The sequence below is a fragment of the Macaca nemestrina genome, chromosome 11 (assembly GCF_043159975.1).
Source record: "Macaca nemestrina isolate mMacNem1 chromosome 11, mMacNem.hap1, whole genome shotgun sequence".
Taxonomy (NCBI): Eukaryota; Metazoa; Chordata; class Mammalia; order Primates; family Cercopithecidae; genus Macaca; species Macaca nemestrina.
Genome location: NC_092135.1, coordinates 18,197,001 through 18,217,773, shown reverse-complemented (window position 1 = coordinate 18,217,773; position 20,773 = coordinate 18,197,001). Strand labels below are relative to the sequence as shown.

Here is a 20,773-nt window from a genome sequence, read left to right as displayed (position 1 = left end):
CCCAGAGGAAACACTATAATAAGAATTTATTGATTACATAATGTGTACCTTAAAAAATGGAATCTATTTTAATAAAATGAAATGCCTGCATTTATACCTAATGTTACCTGAGACATACTGTTTGCATATGTATTTAGTTTATTTCCTCTGGCTGTCCTAGGCGTTAACGTTTTAAAAATAGTTCACTTGATGTACATTAGAATTTATTACAACTCATTAAGTATAATTTTGGTTTCTATATTTTTAGTTATGGCGGCTACTTGACCAATATTTAGGGGAAAAAAGGTCTTAGTTTCAGGTGGGAGAAGGAGATGGAGAGCTAGAAGACATGAGTTAAGGTGAGTGTTTAAGGATAAATTGCAACCAGCTATTTAATAAACAAACAAAACACACAAAACTCTGCCCAAGCCTGAACCGGAGGGAGGAATTGGCTTATTTCTTAATCATATTTGGGAGACAGATGGTGGAACTGTACTGTGCGCTGACTAGTAATGCAAACTTTCTTTCATTAGCTGTCGAAATAATAAAAAGAAGCAAAATGTCATTGGGCAGCAAACAACAATGGATGATGCTTCAGTCTTTGATTTTCAGGAAAATAGAGAAGTTTGTTAAATGAGAATTTTTTTAAAAAAAGATGTCATCAGGGAGTAAATAATGGCATATTCTTATCAAGTTTAAAACATTTTCTCTGTGACCAGATTCATAGAGGTTATAAAAAGATAGGACAACTTGATTTTTAGCAAGGGTTAGGATGGGGCCCTGTGACTCTGTTCCAAGACGTAGGAAGGAAATGTAGTTGGTTTTAATTAATCATAAAGTAGTGCCAGAAAAGTGTTTACCATATTACTGAGGGTTCTGAACTGCTCAAGATTGTTTTAACAATTTCCTGTCCACCCCCACTTTTTCCTGTTTTTTAAGTATAAAGCCAAGAAAAATGGGGGAAAGGTGAGTAGATGTTTTTCTTTTTGATTCAGCAACTTGTGTCTAGAGCCTGTAATTATATAGAAGAGATAATTCAGCAAGATATGCATTGAGACAGGATTGTGTTTTAACTTAGTAAAAAATAATATGATTTCATTTTAACCGAGTTCTATTTGGCCACTTTTAAGTCAGATGTTTATAAATGAATGCAATAAGGATTAAAAGAAGACATCCAGCTTCTGTGCTAAGATGGGAAGAAAGTAGACTAATATTTACAAAACCAGGAGACCAGGCCTTTATCTGCCAGGAACAAGCTGAGTGATCTTGGGCAAGTCTTAGGACCACTGTCATTACTTCCTTGTCTATGATAGTTCAGCAAACGTGATGGAAAATCTCATACCACTCAAGAGCTTGTTTACATAAAATGAAATAAAATATTAGCAATCGGTTCTGACCACTTATTATTTCAGAATTTGTGACTTCTTTGCACCGATTTTTTTTTTTTTCCACATAAGCTTAATTTTTCTCGTGCTCTCCCCAGGTCAGAAATGGTTGCCTTCTTGGGTTCAGCAACCAAAGTTGTTCGCCAAGATAACTCCTAGTCAGGAGTTAAGACTCTTACTCACTTAAAACCATTTCTCTGAATGTCAGTAAGGTCAAGTAGAAAGAGACTGCTGTATTTAGAGTCAGTAAAAATAGTTTCATACAAACTTCCTATCCAACTAACCACGATCCCTTAAGCAAACCATCCAACCTTTCTGTGCCTTAGGTTTCTCATCTACCCAATAGATAGAATGATTTTTTAAAAGTAGATTATAATGATGAACAGATGAGACAGTTCTTTGACAAGTTAAAAGTACTATTAAATTGAGTTATTATTAATAACATAAGATTTGTGAAAATATAGGGAACAGCTTCTGCTCTCTCAAGTGGTTACATGCCGAGGTGGCTTGTATAAATGTGTGGTCACAAATCATTTTTAGAGTACTCATAACCAGTGTCCACTATCTTCCTGAAAACCCAAATGAGTCCTTGTGTCATCCTCTGTGAAGGCAGAATTTCTCCAATTAATAATCTAGGTCTGGCCTGTCCCCGTGGTCTGCAGTTTCCTCACTCTGCTGTTGAGTAGTGATGTGCCATATTAGAAAGGTGGCATTCTGAACTGTCCTGTCCTGCTTACTGCAATGGCTTTCCCACATAAGCAGATTAACTGGTCTCCTAGAGCCCTTAATTTGTCATACGAGAAGCTCTTAGTAAGAGGGAGAAGCTGGATCAGCCTGCTATTCCTCAGAATTCTCTTCAACCAGTGTCATACTGAGTCACTAAAATACATGCTTCAAGATGGAACTGGAAAAGACAACCAGTTCAGGTTCTGGACAGAGAGCACTGTGTTCAGGGCATTGAGTTCAGGCTTCTTGCTCCCAAAGTTGGGTCTATGAATCTTCATGATGGGCCCCAATGACGAGGTCATCCAGACACAGTCTGAACATACAGGGTAAGTGTCTGGTATAGACTAACGAATTCATACTTTAAAAAAATGAATTAGCAAAGGATTTATATAAGAATGTCTACTGACATTGTATCTATTTTACCTACAATTGAGAGAGATACATTAGAAATACACGGCATAGTCCTGTACCAAATGTTGTCATTTGTTCCAGAAGATAAGACTTGCATATACAAAATATTTGAGCATTAAAGTGATGGATTTTTAAGTGATAGAGTAAATGGTTTGAAATATAGGGCTATAAGAATTCAAAGAAGCAGGAGATCAATGAGGAGATATCTTAGGAAGTGAAACTTAAGGTAAATTTGGAAAGAGGAATGAAATATAGGAAGATGAAAGTGAGGTGGCATTCTAAGAAGTATCACCAGCAGTAGCAAATGTCTGGAAATGGGAATGGGTGTGTTTCCTTTACTCTTTACTTCAGGGTAATGGGGAATCACTGGAGGTACACATTTAAAACAAAACAGGATTATAACATGTAATATATATTATAATTTGTAGAAACACTTGTAAATGTGTATAAAGAGGTATATGTACAGATGTTGTTTGAAATAATTTTGAAGTAATTTAAATTTCATAAGTAGGGGAATGCTTAAATGACTGACATTCTCAACATGACATACTAGGAAGCACATTCATGTGCCACATAATGATATTTGGTCAACCGTGGACTGGATGCAAAACAGTGTTCTCTTAAAACTATAATGGAGCTGAAAAATTCCTGTTGGCTGCTGACATCTTGATGATCCTGACCTTGCATAGACTAATGTGTTTGTTTGTGTGTTGCTTTTTAATAAAATAATGTAAAAAAATTTTTGGGGGGGGTTTTTTGTGTTCTTTTGAGACAGAGTTTTGCTCTTGTCGCCCAGACTGGAGTGCAGTGGCATGATCTCAGCTCACTGCAAGCTCCGCCTCCCGGGTTCAAGTGATTCTTGTGCTACAGCCTGCAGAGTGGCTGGATTACAGACACCTGCCACCACACCCCAGCTAATTTTTGCATTTTTAGTAAAGATGGAGTTTCACCAGGTTGGCCAGGCTGCTCTTGAACTCCTGACCTCAGGTGATCCATCCACGTTGGCCTACCAAAGTGTTGGGATTATTGGCATGACCCACCCAACCTAACCAAAAATATTTTGTTTGTTTGTTTGTTTGTTTGTAGATGGAGTCTCTTTCGCCCAGGCTGGAGTGCAGTGTTGCGATCTCAGCTCACTGCAAACTCCTCCTCCCAGGTTCAAGTGATTCTCCTGTCTCAGTCTTCCAAGTAGCTGAGATTTCAGGAGTTTGCCACGGCACCCAGCTAATTTTTGTATTTTTAGTAGCGATGGGGTTTCACTATATTGGTCAGGCTAGTCTCAAACTCCTGACCTCAGGTGACCTACCCACCTCGGCCTCCCAAAGTGCTGGGATTACAGGCGTGAGCCACCGTGCCCAGCCAAAAAATGTCTTTTAAAACAATTTTTAAAAAGCTTATATACTAAGGACATACAGGAAATATTTTATATAACTTATACATGTTTATGTTTTAAGATAAATGTCATTACAAGCATCAAGTTTTTTAAAAATTTAAAAGTTTATAAAGTAAAAATTTTAGTAAGCTGAGGTTAATATTGAAGAAAGAAAAATATTTAGTGCAGTGTGAATTTGCAGCGTTTAAAGCGTACAGTGTCCATAGTGTGCAGTAATGTCCTGGGCCTTCACATTCAGTCACTCCTCACTGACTCACCCAGAGAAACTTCCAGTGTTGTGAGCTCTGTTCGTGGCAAGTGGCCTATACAGGTGCGCCATTTTAAGTCTTTTATATGGTATTTTTCCTGTACCCTTTCTGTATTTAGGTATCTTTAGATACACAAATACTATTGTTTTATAATTTTTCTACAGTGCTCAGGACATTAACGTTTTATACAGGTTTGTAGTCTAGGAGCAACAGGCAATACCATATAGCCTAGTTGTGTAGTAGGCTATCCCATCTGGGTTTATGTAAGTCCACTCTATGTGGTTTGCACAATGACAAAATCACCTAATGATGCATTTCACCGTTTCTCAGAATGTATTCCTGTTATGAAGCAATGCATGACTGTCGTTGAGAAGAATGAAGGAAATCTTTATGTGCTGTCATAGAAAGACCATCACAGAAAGACTTGACAGTAGATTAATGGAAAGAAGGCATTCCTGTAATATTTGTTAACTCTGAAAATTGGTGTTTAAAAGTAAAAGTGGTTTTTCCGAGAAGATTGATGTGGTGATACTGTATCAAATTAAAAAGAAGTCATTGGAAATGAAGAGGGATATTGGGAGATAGGTGCATAAGTTTAGATGTCCAAGAACAAAGAGGGGGACCTGAATGGTAGAGAAAGAGAATGTAGAGTCATCCAAAAGAATGGTTGCAAAGGACTTCATGACAGATAATTAATAGAAGATGAAGGCGAGGGAAGAGAAAAGAGATTTCCAGGTTGAAGCTTGGGGAATACACATAGAAGAATGATTTCTACAACTTAAATGGATCCGTGTTAATTAGAAACCTTCTTTAAGAAATTCTTTGTATTTTTGTTTCTCAGGATGGAAGAAACAGTGCGAAATCTACTGCAGAGTCAAGGATCTCCAGAGCAGAAAAAAGAAGAAACTGTTAATATAATGGTCTATCAGGTACACCATGTTTATTATTCTTGGCTGGGTACTGGTCTGCTCGCTTTTCTTGTATTTCTCTAGATTTGTCCTCTCTAACCCAGAGATAAATAAAAGGCGTGTTCCAGACCCCAGTGCTAACAGCCACCTAGTCACCTCTGGTTTGAGGAATCATACACGTTTATTCCATTCATTCATTTCATAAACTCCTACTGTGAAACAGAGTGTAGATTTGATTCTAGGAAGATGCAAAAAATAAGTTTATGGTGAATGAGAGAGGCTTATATAAGCATTGCAGTCTCTGTGGCCAGGAGTAAAAGAGAGCTGTGTACACCATTCTCTGGGAACACAGGAGTGAGAATGCCTCATCCTGGCTGAGGAGGTGAGGAGTAAATACTCGCCGGAAGTGTGGTATTTAAGGTAGGCCTGTGGAATACAGAACTCCGTGAAGGGCGTTTCAGGGAGAAGGGACACCTAGGTAAAGGTGCAGTGGTGTGAATCTTCACAGCAGGCTTGTGGAGAATAAGCAGCTCCAGATAATTAAGTAATGACCTGGAAATAAAAAGTTACAGTGAGGCTGAGAGTACAGGGAAGAGCTGGATGGGGTCTGCGGTATGTGCAGTTCTCCTGGGTCTGGCCTTGCACCTCAGGCAACAAGGAGTCTAAAGAGGTTCAAAGAGAGTAGCAGTCAGTGAGATAACAGGTCTTTGTCTTCTTCTGATAGCCCTTATCCCACTGTCCTTTAACACCAGCAAAGCTGCCAGGCCAGGAAGCAGGACTTCTAATCTGAGTATGGTCCAGGTTGCCTACATGGATGAGAAGGCTGTGGTATGGTGGAAAAGGGAAATACACTAGAAACAGCACAGACACTGTATATAGATGAATTTAGGACTTCTGCTGAAAATCACTTCAAATCACACATAGAGACCCAGCATCCACTGCACAATTGTGTATGAAAAGCTTTAAAAGGCAAGGACATTGGTGGAAATGTGAGGTCATCACTGGGCAGCCCTAGGTTTTTGCTGGCTAAAAAGCCAGTGGGTTTGAGAAAGCAAGCATAGGAACCCAGCTGATTAGCATAATGTGGTATTAGCTTACCTGAATTTGTGAGTTCAGGGCTCTGTAATACAACTGGTTGTGAAAAGGGATTGGGAGGAATATGTTAATACAAGTAAAAGCATCAAAGTAAGTTAAGAAATCTGGACATGATTAACCTTAAGAGGCTGTATCCTAAATTGTTGATTCTTGAAATCTACACAGGGCTACTTCAAGAAGGCAGTAAGAATTCTTTCCCATGTGCAATGAATAGAATGCAAAGAGTTGACTTAAGCTATCTCAAAAACCTAAAACTTTAACACCAGTGGGAATAGCAATAACCATACTGGCAGAGGTGAAGTAGGCTTGTGTGTCTACGTCCATACCTACTGTAAATGTGTGATGGGCTCACACAATAAATCCTAGGAAGCCAATTGATATTATAGCTCAAACTATACCCATGTACCCAAATGGTTCTTTTTTTTTTCCAGAGTAGTATGTTACGATGTGGGAGATTGTTCCGAATCCTGGTAGGATGAGGATATGGACTTCGGGATGACCGAAGAATCAGACAGCTTCATAAAGTTCATAATCAGTTAGCTTCATAAAAACAATGGAAAAATCACTAAGATCCATTTGTAGGGAAAGGGCTTAGATTCTTCTTGAGTGGGCAGTCTTGACAAAGGGAATGCGTGTTCAGCATTTCCTGATGTGTGGCCACCTAAAGTCAGGAAAAAAAAATTTCAGTCCTCCTAGCTCTGAATTCTTCCTAGATATTATATCTGCTTTGGTACAAAGTTGAGGTGTAAGTAAAAAATGGGACTCAATTCTGCATTGAATGGTTCGATGCAGCCTAAAAGGGTCATATGAATCTGTGAAGTAAATTATTTGTTCCCCATCACACATAACACCTGGCTTCATTAGAACTAAATAATCAGGCGTCACTCTTGGGCTATATCTGATTTCTTCATGGTGGATCTCCTTCATCCAGATTCATATTTTCTTTTGCTTATTCTCTTCTGAGCTCTTAAATAGTTATTAGCCAAATCTGTGGTGTAGACCCTTAATATCATCAGCATTCATTTTGTGAAACTGGAAGTCGCTTAGAAAAACAGATATGCTTTAAGAAATGTGTCTTATAACTATTACCTCTCCATTACCCAGTCTATTTGTTTTGGGAAATTAACTCTTCCCTCTAGGGAGAAGACAGTCATTAACTTGAATTAATGCTACACGATAGGGATGTTTCAGTCATTCCTTTAATTGGCCTCAGGCTCCTTATCTATAAAATGGGAGAGGGAGGTGGGTTACATGACCTGTAAAGGTCATTGTACATTTAACAAACATTTCCTGAACTTCTTGTATGCACTAGGGACAGCCTTGTACCCTGGGCATTCAAGAAACGAGAAAAGAGAGAGGGAAGGTGATGCTGGGTGGCACCAAGTCCCAGGGAGAGCCCCTTCATCTCACAAATTCTATTATTCTAAATAAGGTTAATAGCAGCAAAATGGTTTATGCAAGATGTATGCGTGGTGATACTAGTGGAGCACATAGTTAACACCTCCCTGCGGCCAAATTCTGCGTTTCAGGCAAGAGCTGGGAAATTTATTGCTTCATAATATGGGTCGTCATTAGCACACCTGTCTCAGATTTTCCAACTTGCAAGATTTCTCTGAAAGGAGCCAGAGGCCCATGTAAAGCTTAGGCCCCTGGGAAAGTTGGAGTTACTTTCATTTTCCACTGTGGTGGAAGTGTTTGTTCTGAGTCTTTTATCATTGAGCTAATATAATAATAGCAGAGTAATAGCTTTCTGTGTTCCAGGCCCCTGCTAATTGCTTTGCATGCATTAAAGGTAGTCATATTTTGTTCAGGGGGTGTGTTCCCAAAGACCTTTCATAATCTGTTGCTTGTGTAATTTATAGCTTGCATAATTCAACATGGATTCTCTCAAAGGACAATGGGTGTTTTCTGTTCAGCAACTGAGACGGTCCCACTATGTGGTAATCAAAGGTTTACAGTTTACCAGCTTTGCCATTCCTGACCTTTTTTTCAATTGGGGAATTTGCATGATTTCAAGTTTTGTGCATGAATTGACATTAATCACATTTTCATGTGACCACAATTTCAAATTTACCTAGTTCAGAGCCCCATCAAATGTGACTAGACTGTAGCTCATTCAGTCTCTGCAACAGTTTTGTGCAGGAGGTGCTCTCACTATCCCTATCTTACAGATGTGGACATAGGCCCAGAGAGGTGAGTGCTTGCCTGAGGACGTACAACCAAGAAGTATCCTAGAAGGATTTTGAACCCTGCTCCATCTGATTGCACAGCATTAGCTCTTATGCTGAGGACTTCCAGAGAGATGACACGATAGGGCCCAAGTTAAATGATAGGGCTGCTTATTATCTATGCTGAGACCTGAACCTGAGCCTTTCCGCTTTCTATCTGTAGCCCTTTCCATTTATTCCTCTATTCATTTGCTCACTCATTCATTCAAAATGTCAGTTATTCATTTACTTTCTTATCTACATGTGTTAGTTTCCCGTTGCTACTGTAACAAACTTGGTGGTCTAAAACAACACAATTTATTCTCGTATAATTCTGAATGTCAGAAGTCCAAAATAACAGTATTGGTCAGTCTATATTCTTTCTAGAGGCCTCCAGGGAGAATTGCTTATTTGCCTTTTGCAGAATCTAGCATTCCTTAGCTTGTGGCCCTTGTCTCTCTCTTTCCAGTCAATCTCTCCAGCCTCTGATTTCATCATCATATCTCATTTTCCTCTCTAGGGTCCCTCTTATAAGGACCCTGTGATGATATGGAGCCCAACTGGATAATTCATAAGAATTTCCTCATCTTGAGATCTTTAAGTTGATCAAATCTGCAAAAGTCCCTTTTGCCACATAAGGTAGCATATGCTCTCAGATTTCAGGGGCTGGGATGTGGACATGTTTTGAGGATAGGTTTTATTCTGTCACACTAAGTAGTACATGGTAACTTGACAGGCTGGAAATACCCAGAAGATACTGGTCTAAGTACCAGAGATGCAAAGATGCCTGACACAGGTCTTTTCCTGAAATGCTCAGTTTATAGGATGCTGGGGAGTAGGGAAGGAAGGTAGATAATCACATATATATTCAACAAAGTAATAGAAGCCAAAACAGAAGCTTACATACGTTCTGAGGGCACAAAGGAATGTGTCATGAAACCAACTGTTCTCCCTGGAGACTCTGCTTCCTAACTCAGGCTTATTTTTAATAGTCCACTTCTCTTTTAGTCTCTCTTGTCTCTTGAAATGGACATGAGAGTCATGAGCTTCCTCATGAGTTCCATGGGCTGCCTTTCTCAGAGCATCTTGTGTTCCCAGTGTTCTGGGACCATGTCTCATTGTCGGGGCACATATACTTGGTGCTTTACAGTTTGCAAAGCACTTACAGAACATGAATCTCAATGCTTTGTGCTTTACAGTTTGCAAAGCACTTATAAAACATGGATCTCAATGCTTGGTGCTTTACCGTTTGCAAAGCACTTATAGAACATGGATCTCAATGCTTGGTGCTTTACAGTTTGCAAAGCACTTATAGAACATGGATCTTAATGCTTGGTGCTTTGCAGTTTGCAAAGCACTTACACAACGTGGATCTTATTTCTTTCTTCCAACAGCCACTAAAAGAGGTATTTTCAGGCTCATTTTATGACAAAGCTCATAGAGGTCTCAAATCTTCAGGGACTGAGATGTGGGTATCTTTTTAGGATGAACTCACAAAAGCCAAGTGGTAGAACTAGAAATTAATCACATATTTTCTATATGCAATACTTGAAATTAAGCAGTTATCTGTGGAATATTTTGATGGTGTGGTGGAAAGCAGGCACAGTCTAAAATCTCAGGTCACAAAGTCACTGTCTCAAACTCATTTAGAAATCCAAAGATAAATAAAAATAAACTGAGATACATTAACCAGCTATAAAATGTTCGATTCTCATTTCCCCTGCGTAAGTGACAAGCATATGAGTCATAGAAGTATTGTCATATGTGCAGGAAGGTGACATATGTCCCTAGGATAGACTCATTTTATTGGGGAGAATGGAAGACCTGAAAAGATTAACTTTAAGGAGCTCAAGGAAGGGAAAGCACCTCCCGGGTCCCTGCTGCTTTGTCTTTCCAGCTCATTCTCTCTAGGTGTTTTAGAATTTCATATGCGTCATGTTTTGTACTAGTGTCACTCATGCACTATTTTATTAAGTAAATTGGGAAACTTATGTTAGAAAAAAATTACAATTAGATATGAAAGGGGGCAATTAAGCATAAAGAAAATAGAGCAACCCGTTGGAGAGGGGCATCATTCCATCACATTCATCTGCCAAAATATTTAAACATGGACAGCCTGAGTAAGATGCAAATAGTCACAGAACTAACGAAGGACTACCCCCTTTACAGGGCTCCTATGTCCATAGCTACCTTCTGCGCTTCTTCATTGTAGCCGCCATGCTTCCTCTTGTTCCTGCTTTTCTGTATGGAATATGAATTGAATCACATTAGCTAACTCATTTAGAAAGAAGGTGAATGGACAAGTGGAAACAGTAACTGGGGGGAAAAGGACCCAACTATGGATACAGCTTCTGCCACTACGAGGACTTATGGCCTCAGATGGTCACTTAAAGTCTCTGGGTTCTTTGTTTTTCATATTTTAAAAGAAAGGAATTTAGACTAAATTAGAGATTATAAATCTGAATGTCTTCAGTCATCGATTAGTATAAAGTAGGCCAGATATGAGAAAAATCAAGTACCCTTTAGGGGATTACATTCCATTTTTTCACTTTTGATAAAGAAATAAATACAGAGCACTTTTTTCATTTGTTTTTTATTAATAGGCAAAAGCCTTGCTTTTGAAAACCATGCCATGGCAACCCACACCTGATTTAATGCTAGAAAAACAGGAGGGACTGGTGGGGACTATGGCAGGCTGGACAGCCTCTGTCTGGCCTGAGAGAAGCAGCCACAGCTCAGTGGCAGCAGATTCATTCAACCCAGAAACACACCAGTGCAGTAAGATGGCCACATGTTTCCAAAGATGATACGATTTCAAGTTTTATGGGAAATTTCTGAGTCTGTAAGTGATGCCTTTTTTTGTTTGTTTGCTTTTTTTGAGACGAAGTCTTGCTCTGTTGCCAGGCTGTAGTGCAGTGGCACGATCTCGGCTCACTGCAACCTCCGCCTCCTGGGTTCAAGCAATTCCCCTGCCTCAGCCTCCCAAGTAGCTGGGGCTACAGGTGTGCACCACCACGCTTGGCTAATTTTTTATATTTAAGTAGAGACAGGATTTTACCATGTTGGCCATGATGGTCTTGATCTCCTGACCTCGTGATCTGCCCACCTCGGCCTCCCAAAGTGCTGGGATTACATATGTAGAATGATCGAAACGTGTGCTAAACCAAGGGAAACCCTTAGAACAGAATGATAATTTCAAAGGTTTCCTCTTGCTCTTAGAACTCTGGGATTTTGGCACTACTCTTCCCAATGCTATAAGGCCTAGACTACATAAGGTATAGCATAGACCACTTATCTGACCTAATTAATACTATCCAACACTTATTGAGCACCTGCAATGTACCAGTCACTATACTTATCATTCTACATGTATGAACTCACTGAATTTTCATAAAATGCTATGAAATAGTTACTGTAATTTCACCTATTTTACAGAAGAGGAAACTGAGGCACAGAGAAATTAAATAGTTGGCCCAAAGTTACACATTGCCAATATTAGGTCACTCGAGATCCTTTGCACCCTTTTAATTAGCTGGGTAGACTGCCATAAAAATGGAGTGCTTGGTGAGTCATTGCCCCAGTGGAGAGCAGAGAAAGGTAAGTACAGTGATCAGCAAAATTTTAACCATGTCCAGGTTTTTGGTTCTTTCTACCTCTATCCCACCTTCTTAAAGAGTCCTGAGCTGTTGTGTTTTCCGGGCCCAGGTCTATTCTTTCCAAAGATGGTCTTTGTTCAGTCATCGATCCCTTAGTCTGCATCTAGAGCAATGTCATATGTTTCCCCAAGTTATTTCCAGTTACAGTGATCTAACTGAACATCATAATTACTTTTTCCTTAAATAATTCTTTAAACATACTCTTAGATGTAATTAAGCATGGGGAAAGAGGCCCTTTTCCAGTTATCCCTAAGTTTATCAATCATGAAATATATATCCAGTTCCTTTTATGGTATGTGGAAAGCACATGACATGGCCTGAGACCTTCCTCACTGAAGCCCAAGACTTGCCCGGCAGAGATATTATTTCACAGATTATAATTATTATCAGAGGTGGCAGGAGATTTTTGACTTTGAACTTTACCTTTGTTGTGCCAGACCCGTATTGACTTCAATAGGGATAGCACCATGTTCGAGAGGCCAAAGAAGACACCCAGAGCCAGTGGAGGAGACACAGGGTTTATTGAGGGAACTTACATACAGTGTGGTCCAGTGGCTGCAGGCTGGACGGGAGAACCACAACTGCTTGCAAAAAGCATGCAGTTTATATAGCATTTTCACTTAGCACCCTCCCCCTAGCAACCTCCACCTGGCAACTGTCATCTAACCCAAAAGAGAGGGCCTCGATCACCTGTCCTGCCTGCGTTCCATAGGATGGGTCATGGGTTCTGATGTTCCTCATTGATAAGGAATGAATCCCTGGATTGTCCACTCCTGGATTCATAAGCTTGGTACTCCAAACACATATTCTTCTTGCACCATAGGGTCATTCTCAGGGTATGCTTAAGTTATTGCTGTCAGGTGTGTCCACCTTACATCCTCCTTCTTTCCTTATAATGATTTAAGTATACTTTAAGCAAACCCCAAAATTTAAATACACCAGAGAGAAAAGTTAGGGTTGAAAAATTACATTATTAAACTATCAATTACAAAAGATATCTCTTTTTAAAGAAAGCTCCTTTAAATAACCATATCTTTAGTATAAAATGTAAATTTTCCAAATTTCTAACATAATAGATTTTATTTTCATGAACGTATGTACACACAAGGCAAAATTGAAGTGTTTGTGGTTTTCAAAGAACTGGAAAGTTCCTAACTAGTTCATCGAAGCCCTGATTGAGTATCAGAATCACCTGAGGGACTTGCAACAGAATCTGCTCTATGGGCATCTCCTTAAACCTGCTGAGTTCAAATGATGCGGGCTGGTACTGTGCTTGGTTTTGTTGTTTCCAGTTTTGACAGAACATTTTGATTCCCCTTGTCCATAGATCTGTGCTGGGAATCAGTGCGGTACATCAACACCCATTCATTTCACCATAACCTTTTCCCTCATTTTGAAAAGGTTAAAATAGAGTTGAAGTGAAGTTCACAGCCCAAAGTGTTACTCCAGCACATGCTATATTCATCTATGCTGATTTTTTTTTTCTTTTTTAATGGAGTCTCGCTCTGTCGCCCAGGCTGGAGTGCAGTGGTGCAATCTCCGCTCACTGCAAGCTCCACCTCCTGGGTTCACGCCATTCTCCTGCCTCAGCCTCCCGAGTAGCTGGGACTACAGGCGCCCGCCACCATGCCCGGCTAATTTTTTGTATTTTTTAGTAGAGACGAGGTTTCACCATGTTAGCCAGGATGGTCTCGATCTCCTGACCTCATGATCCTCCCACCTCAGCCTCCCAAAGTGCTGGGATTACAGGCGTGAGCCACCGCGCCTGGCCCATCTATACTGATTTTTATGCACACAACACCTGTTTCAGTAAGTACCCTGGAAGTTAATCAGCGAAGAAAAGTGAACTCTTAAGAGAGCTCGATTGTAATTTTCAGAAGTTCTTTAGAAAGTGCTTCCTTACTTTTTCTTTCTTTTTTTTAGCCTTAACAAAATGTGGTAAACAAATGTAAATATGTAGATCGGCAGTGGTTACATTGAGTGAGTGAGTGCACACCAGTTGGGAAAAGAAATCTAAAATTCTGTTTGTTGATAGAGTGGCTAAGTCACTGCACAGTTATTTATAACATCTTAATACACGATAGGGATATGAAGTATTTTTATTGAGAGCTTTTATTTATGTCTGTGGCCTATAATCTTGAGAAGTCTCAAGGGTTTTTGATTCTGCTTTAAGCAATTGGTCTTTTCTATGAATTGTTATGAACTTCGAATAGCTGCTAAAGTGGGTGATGGTGGTAAAGGGAGTATTTTTATTGTGTGTTAAGATTTAAAGGGCTGAAACTGTTCCTTGAGGAAGCAGATTTCTTCCTTCCTCTTTTTTTTTAAGTGACATCCACTGTTCGTATAATAAGTTCAGATACAGAAGGCGGAATTTCTCATAACCAAAGTGTGTGCTTAGATTCAGGTCAGTCAAAAATAATGTCTTTCAAACAAGATGACCTCCCTTTTCTCTTTGATATTATTCTATAAGATGATTTTTTTTAATTTTACATCCTACGGAAATATTTCCCAGATATTCAGAAGTTTTCAAAACAGTCTCATTTGAGAGCACCTGCTGGCTAGCACACTAACTGAAGAGTATTTGTCTCATACATCCAAAGTCATGTTAAATACTTTGAAAGGAATAGAAGAGTTTTAAATAACATCACTAAGAGTTTAAATAGATACGTACATTCTTCTCTGGAATTTAAAATCCCTGGTTTGATGGGTTCTGACTCTACTTTCTTGTTCTCAATTTCTACCTAAATTCTGTGCTCAGACACAAATACTTTTCCTATTAGACGTTTTGACCCTGAACCGAGTTCTTACCAAGCAAAAGCAGAATATGGTCTCTTTGTTAAAACAAATATAACCTGTGAATAAAATGGTGCCCTGGAAAAGCACCTTCTCTTACTACAGGTGAGCTGGTTATTGCCAATGTACGTACCGGCTGTTTCCCCAGCTCATCTCGGCAGAGAGCCAGCCTTTATTTTGAATACCCAATATGTGTTTCAGGTCAGGAGGTTCTGTGGCTGCCATCCAAAAGATGTTGCCCTCTAGTAAGCGTGCAGCTTGAGCAAATACTTTGGGCACTCCAGATCATTAACCAGGCATATCAGTTATTTCCTGGTCTAGGAAACAAATGAATTTGAACAGAGCAAAATCACGATGATATCAGCCCTTGAACTTTGACCTTACTTTTATTCACTTGAGGCTAAAAAACTGTCTTTTCTGTTTTTAGAACTCGGCTTATTAATGCTTTGTGAAATGGAGAGAAAATAGGCTGTGAGAGAAATGTAGTTTTGGAATGAGGAAATAGTTAAGAAAGAAGTGGAACGGACCTGCTGGAAAAAAAACACACACTTTCATTACTGGGATCTCTGCTATATGGTAACCTTTTAGCTATATTGTCCTTATTGATTCTGTCTGCACAGCGAGCACAGCATGGCAATGAAGAGAAATTGCTGGGTGTGAGGTGAAAGGAAAATGGTCTGGCCAGGGGTCTGCTGTTGGCATTTAAGCCATTGCAAGATTCAGGTGTTAATTGGCCTGACAGGCATATCTGAGGAGGCAGAACCACAACCTTTGTGGCTTAGAAGCTTGTGCCCGGGTCCTCTGGAGCAGTTTCTGAGTCTAGAAAGGTGGCCACCTTCCCCTTTACAGCATTCAGTTGTAAGACAAAGGATTGGGCTGTGATTGGGGTTCACAACCCACCTGGGCCTCAACCCAGAACAATTCCATAGAGTCTCCAGCAGCTGAGACTGGGCCTTAGTATGTTTAAACATTTTCCCCAGGTGATGCAAATACCATTGCTATGATTGTGAGTATCAGTCAACTCCATGATCTTGAAGATCTTCTCTGGACAGCTCAACTCGGAGGAGGGGCACAGGGAGAAGATTCTTTTGTTAGACAGAGAGCGTGTCTCACTATGTTGTTCTGGCTGGTCTCGAACTCTTGGGCTCTAGCTGTCCTGCTGCTTCAGCCTCCAAGGTCGCTGAGATTCCATGTGTGAGGCACCATGCTTAGTTCTCGGTAGAATATTCTTAAGGAAGTTTGACTTACAGGTCGTGGGAGAATGTGGATGTTCAATGGAAGTTCAAAGAGTGTTTCTTCTTCCACTAATTATTTGCTGTGAGCTGGGAGGGATTAGATTTAGGCTATCTAATCCTAAATTACTTAAGGCCTGTGCCAGCTGTGGAACTATCCAGAGGTGCCTCCTGCACAGGACTTTGTCAGCTCCTAGGCCCTGAAAGCGTGGAGATAGTAGAGAAGTCTTTTGAAGTTGCCTCTGTCCTCTTGACTCCCATGTCAGTCTGTCAGCCATCCATTCGGACACAGAGGCAAACACTACTATTTCTTCTTTTCTCCACGCAATAGCTAGATTAACATAGGGAAGAAATAATCTGATGAAAGGGAAATTGTAGACCTTTTTTTAAATGAGTATCTCAATAGATGCAGAAAAAGCTTTCAATAATATCCCTCGTGATTAAAACAAAAACCCTGAGTAAACTAGGCATTGAAGGAACACACCTCAACATAATAAGAGCCATCTATGGCAGACCCATAGCCAACATCTCACTGAAAGGGCAAAAACTGGAAGCATCCCTTTGAGAACGCGAACAAGAAACGGATGCCCTCTCTCACTACTTTTACTCAGCATGGTACTGGAAGTCCTTGCCAGAGCAATTAGGCAAGATAAAGAACTAAAAGGTATCCGAACAGGAAAAGAAGTCATCAAACTATCTCTCTTCACTGATTATATGCTTCTATACCTAGGAAACACTAAGCACTCTGCCAAAAGACTCCTGGAACTGATAAATGACTTCAGTAAAATTTCAGGATACAAAATCAATGTACAAAAATCAGTAGCGTTTCTATACATCAGTAACAGTCAAGCCAAGTAAGAGCCAAATCAAGAATGCAATTCCATTTACAATGGTCGTAAAATACCTAGGAATACACCTAACCAAGGAGGTAGAAGATCTCCACAAGGAGAATTACAAAACACTGCCGAAAGAAATCAGAGATGACACAAACAACTGGAAAGACATCTCATGCTCATGGATCAGAAAAATCAATATTGTTAAAATGGCCATACTGCTCAAAGCAATTCACATATTCAATGCTATTCTTATCAAGCTACCAATATCACTTTTTATACAACTAGAAAAAAGTATTCTAAAATTCATATGGAATCAAAAAAGAGCCCAAATTGCCAAAGCAATCCTAAACTAGTTCACACTTTGGGAGGCTGAGGTGGAAGGATGCCTTGAGGTCAGGGTTCAAAACCATCTGGTCAACATAACAAGACATCATCTCTACAAAAGAAAAACAAATAAAAGGATTAGCCAGATATGGTGGCATGTACATATAGTCCTAGCTACAGAGGAGGCTGAGGCTGGAGAATCACTTGAGCCCAAGGCTTTGAGGCTGCAGTGAGCCATGATCACACCACTGTACTCCAGCTTGGGCAACAGCAAGAACAAAGCCAGAGGCATCATGTTACCCAACTTAAAATTATACTACAAAGCTACAGAAACCAAAACAGCGTACTGCTGTTACAAAAACAGACACATAGACCAATGGGATAGAATACAGAACCAAGAGATAAAGCCAGACACCCACAGAGAGCCATCTGATCAACAAAGTTGAAAAAAACAAGCAATGAGGAAAGGGCTCCCTGTTCAATAAATGGTCCTGGGAGAGCTGGCGAGCTGCATACAGAAGAATGAAATCGGAGCCCTACCTTTCCCCATATATAAAAATTAACTCAATATGTATTAAATATTTAAATATAAGACTGCAAACTAGAAGGATCCTAGAAGAAAACCTAGGAAACACCCCTCTGGACATTGGTCTTGCGAGAGAATCCATGACAAAGTCCTCAAAAGCAATGGTAACAAAAACAAAAATTGACAAGTGGAACCTAATTAAAGAATTTCTGCACAGCCAAAGAAACTATCAACAGAGTAAACAAACAGCCTCCAGTATGGGAGAAAATATTTGCAAACTACACATCCAACAAAAGTCTAATATCCAAAATCTATAAGGAACTTAAGCAAATGAGCAGACAAAAAACAACCCCATTTGAAAAAAAAAAATGGGCAAAAGATGGAAAGAAACAGATACTTCTCGAAAGAAGACATCCATGTAGCCAACAAACATGTGAAAAAAACATGCACTCAACATCCCTAATCATCAGAGAAATGCAAATCAAAACCACAATGAGCTACCATCTTACACCACTCAGAATGGCTGTTACTAAAAAGTCCAAAAACAGTAGATGCTGGCAAGACAGTGGAGAAAAGAGAGTGCTTATACACTGTTGGTGGGAATGTAAATTAGTTCAGCCACGGTGGAAAGCAGTTTGGAGATTTCTCAAAGAACTTAAAGCAGAACTACCATTGATTCAGCAATCCCATTACTGGGTATATACCCAAAAGAAAAGAAATTATTCTACCAAAAAGACACCATGTGCTCATATGTTCATTGCAGCACCATTCACAATAGCAAAGACACGCAGTCAACCTAAGTCCCTATCAATGGTGGTCTGGATAAAGAAAACGTTGTATATATACACCACAGAATACTACCCAGCCATAAAAAAGAAAGAAATCATGTTCCTTGCAGCAACATGGATGCAGTTGGAAGCCATTATCCTACATTATCCTGTAATACAGGAACAGAATACCAAATACCACATGTTGTCACTTATAAGAAGGAGCTAGATAATGGGTAATCATGGACATAGATGTGGCAACAAAAGATACTGGAGACTCCCATAGGGGAAAGGGAGGGAGAGGGGCAAGGGTTGAAAAGCTGTAGCGTACATACTATGCTTGCTACCTAGGTGACAGGATCCGTCATACCCCTAACCTCAGCATCACGCAATATATCCAGGTAATAAATCTGCACATGTATCCCCTGGATCTAAAATAAAAGTTGAAATTATATTTTTTTAAAAGACTGCTATGAACTCCCAGCAGTCCCTCACATCCTAAAGACCACATGTATAAGAGGTGCTGGTTGGAGAATTTGTGAAGAGTAATTTAACTGAGAAAAAGTTTCAGGGAGAGGCAGATCTGGAAACAAATCCTAGCTTTCGCCTTCATTTGGTTTTGTCATTTTGGGCAACCTACTTAGCTGGAATTGCACTTTCCTCTTCTATGTAGTGGGTGTAATGAGGCTAAAGGGAAAGATTTCTGTTTTTCCAGTGATTCCCTAGATATAATTTCATTTAACAATCAGAAATAATGTATGATAGAGTGCATAGCACATTTTAAGTATTCAATAAACAGTAGATATTATCATTATTATACAGATAATCCCCCATCTACTTATCTGTCCTTTCCCTTCACATAGCCCAATTCTTCCTGCCTCACCTTACTGTACTTCTAGGGCCAGTGCCACAGATGTCTTTTGCAAGCCTAAAGTTTTAGCATTGGGGAAAATCATGAAGCTATAAGAAATGTAGACACCTCAGGAGTGCCAAACCCAGGGTCAGATTCCTAGCCTGGAGAGGCCGTTTTGGTGCTGTCTTCTTCTACTGTACAATCTGTTGTCTCCATACTCCAGCTACCAGTATTTTTCACTTAGATATGTTTTTCTGAAATCTCCTCCGTAAAGCATCATTCCAAGCAAAAGAAATTAAGATGACAAATACTTCAGAGAGCATCATTCACATATTAGTGTGAACCAGTTAATCTGAGGGTTTGCTGTATCAACCCATCTCAGAAAATGGGGATTTAGGACATCGTATTCGAAGGGGAAGGAGATAGGAAGGAGATAGGAAAATAATTTCCCTAAAGTGATTTAGGAGCTTGTAATCCTCTATAGTGATTGAATAAGTCTGGGTGAAACCTTAGACTTATTCAATAGATTAATTCCTAACAGTTCCCTGGGTGAACCTGGGGAAAGAGCTGTTAGGAATTAGCATAAGGATACAGAAGTGAGGGAAAAAAACAAGTAAATGCAAATTACAAATTATAACCCTCATTTTATGGCTTGTCACTTGCCACATGCATGCAAAAAGAGAGAGAAACTGTGGATCCTCTCTGTCCTCCTTTCCCTCATGTTCTCAGGATCCAGACCTGAGGCTGGTATGTCTTAAGTCAACGTTGAGGGCCTGGCCTGCTGTCGCAGGGCTGCTCGCCACATGCCTTCTGTGGGATGCACCTAATGTCAAACCAGGTTCAAAGAGGCTTTGGGAACAAGCCTGTTGAATTGGGGTTTATGATGGCTTATATTTTCACTTAATTTGTTTAAACGAATAGCCAAGAATCTCATTCATGATGATTCCATTGTTTTGTAACAAACAGCTCTCAAGTTGCCACTAACAACCTTCTTATTACAAAATGTACAGGTGCTTTTTTCTGTGTTTTATTTGGTAGGTTTTCCACCTCAGCCCCTAATAAATTTTGTTCCACATTACATTAATAAATTAGCACGGGAAACTCATTTCTCCCCATTAAGGCCAAGCCTATCCCTTGGTCTGAATTAATAAGCTTCTGCTATAAGTGATAATCTGAATACAATTCCTTTCCTGCTACAACCTTTTTTATTGTGCTTATAAAAATAATTTGTAAATACACCCTTAAGATATAAAATAGGCTGTATTTCTCTTGGGTCACTATATTTAATTATTCTAACCCTACTGTTATTGTATTTTTCTTTTCTGTGCATTTTTATTACCTTTTTTTTTCTTCTGAGCTTTTGAACATCACCACTGGGGAAATGGTAGTGAAAATTGACACAGTCATAATAAATATGTGTTTTACAGTTTACAG

At 39.6% G+C, this 20,773-nt stretch overlaps 1 protein-coding gene across 3 annotated transcripts in view; it reads left to right on the top strand.

The window, feature by feature from the left end:
- LOC105492540 (NCK associated protein 5) overlaps positions 1-20,773 on the top strand; it is an 891,224-nt gene that overhangs the window by 557,607 nt on the left and 312,844 nt on the right. For all 3 annotated transcript variants that reach the window (XR_011610241.1, XM_071073805.1, XM_071073806.1), the window contains exon 6: positions 4,984-5,071. Coding sequence is in view for 2 of the 3 variants with exons in the window: in XM_071073805.1 (XP_070929906.1) it covers positions 4,984-5,071 (88 nt within the window). In the remaining variant the exon portion in view is untranslated. The remainder of the gene's footprint in view (positions 1-4,983; positions 5,072-20,773) is intronic.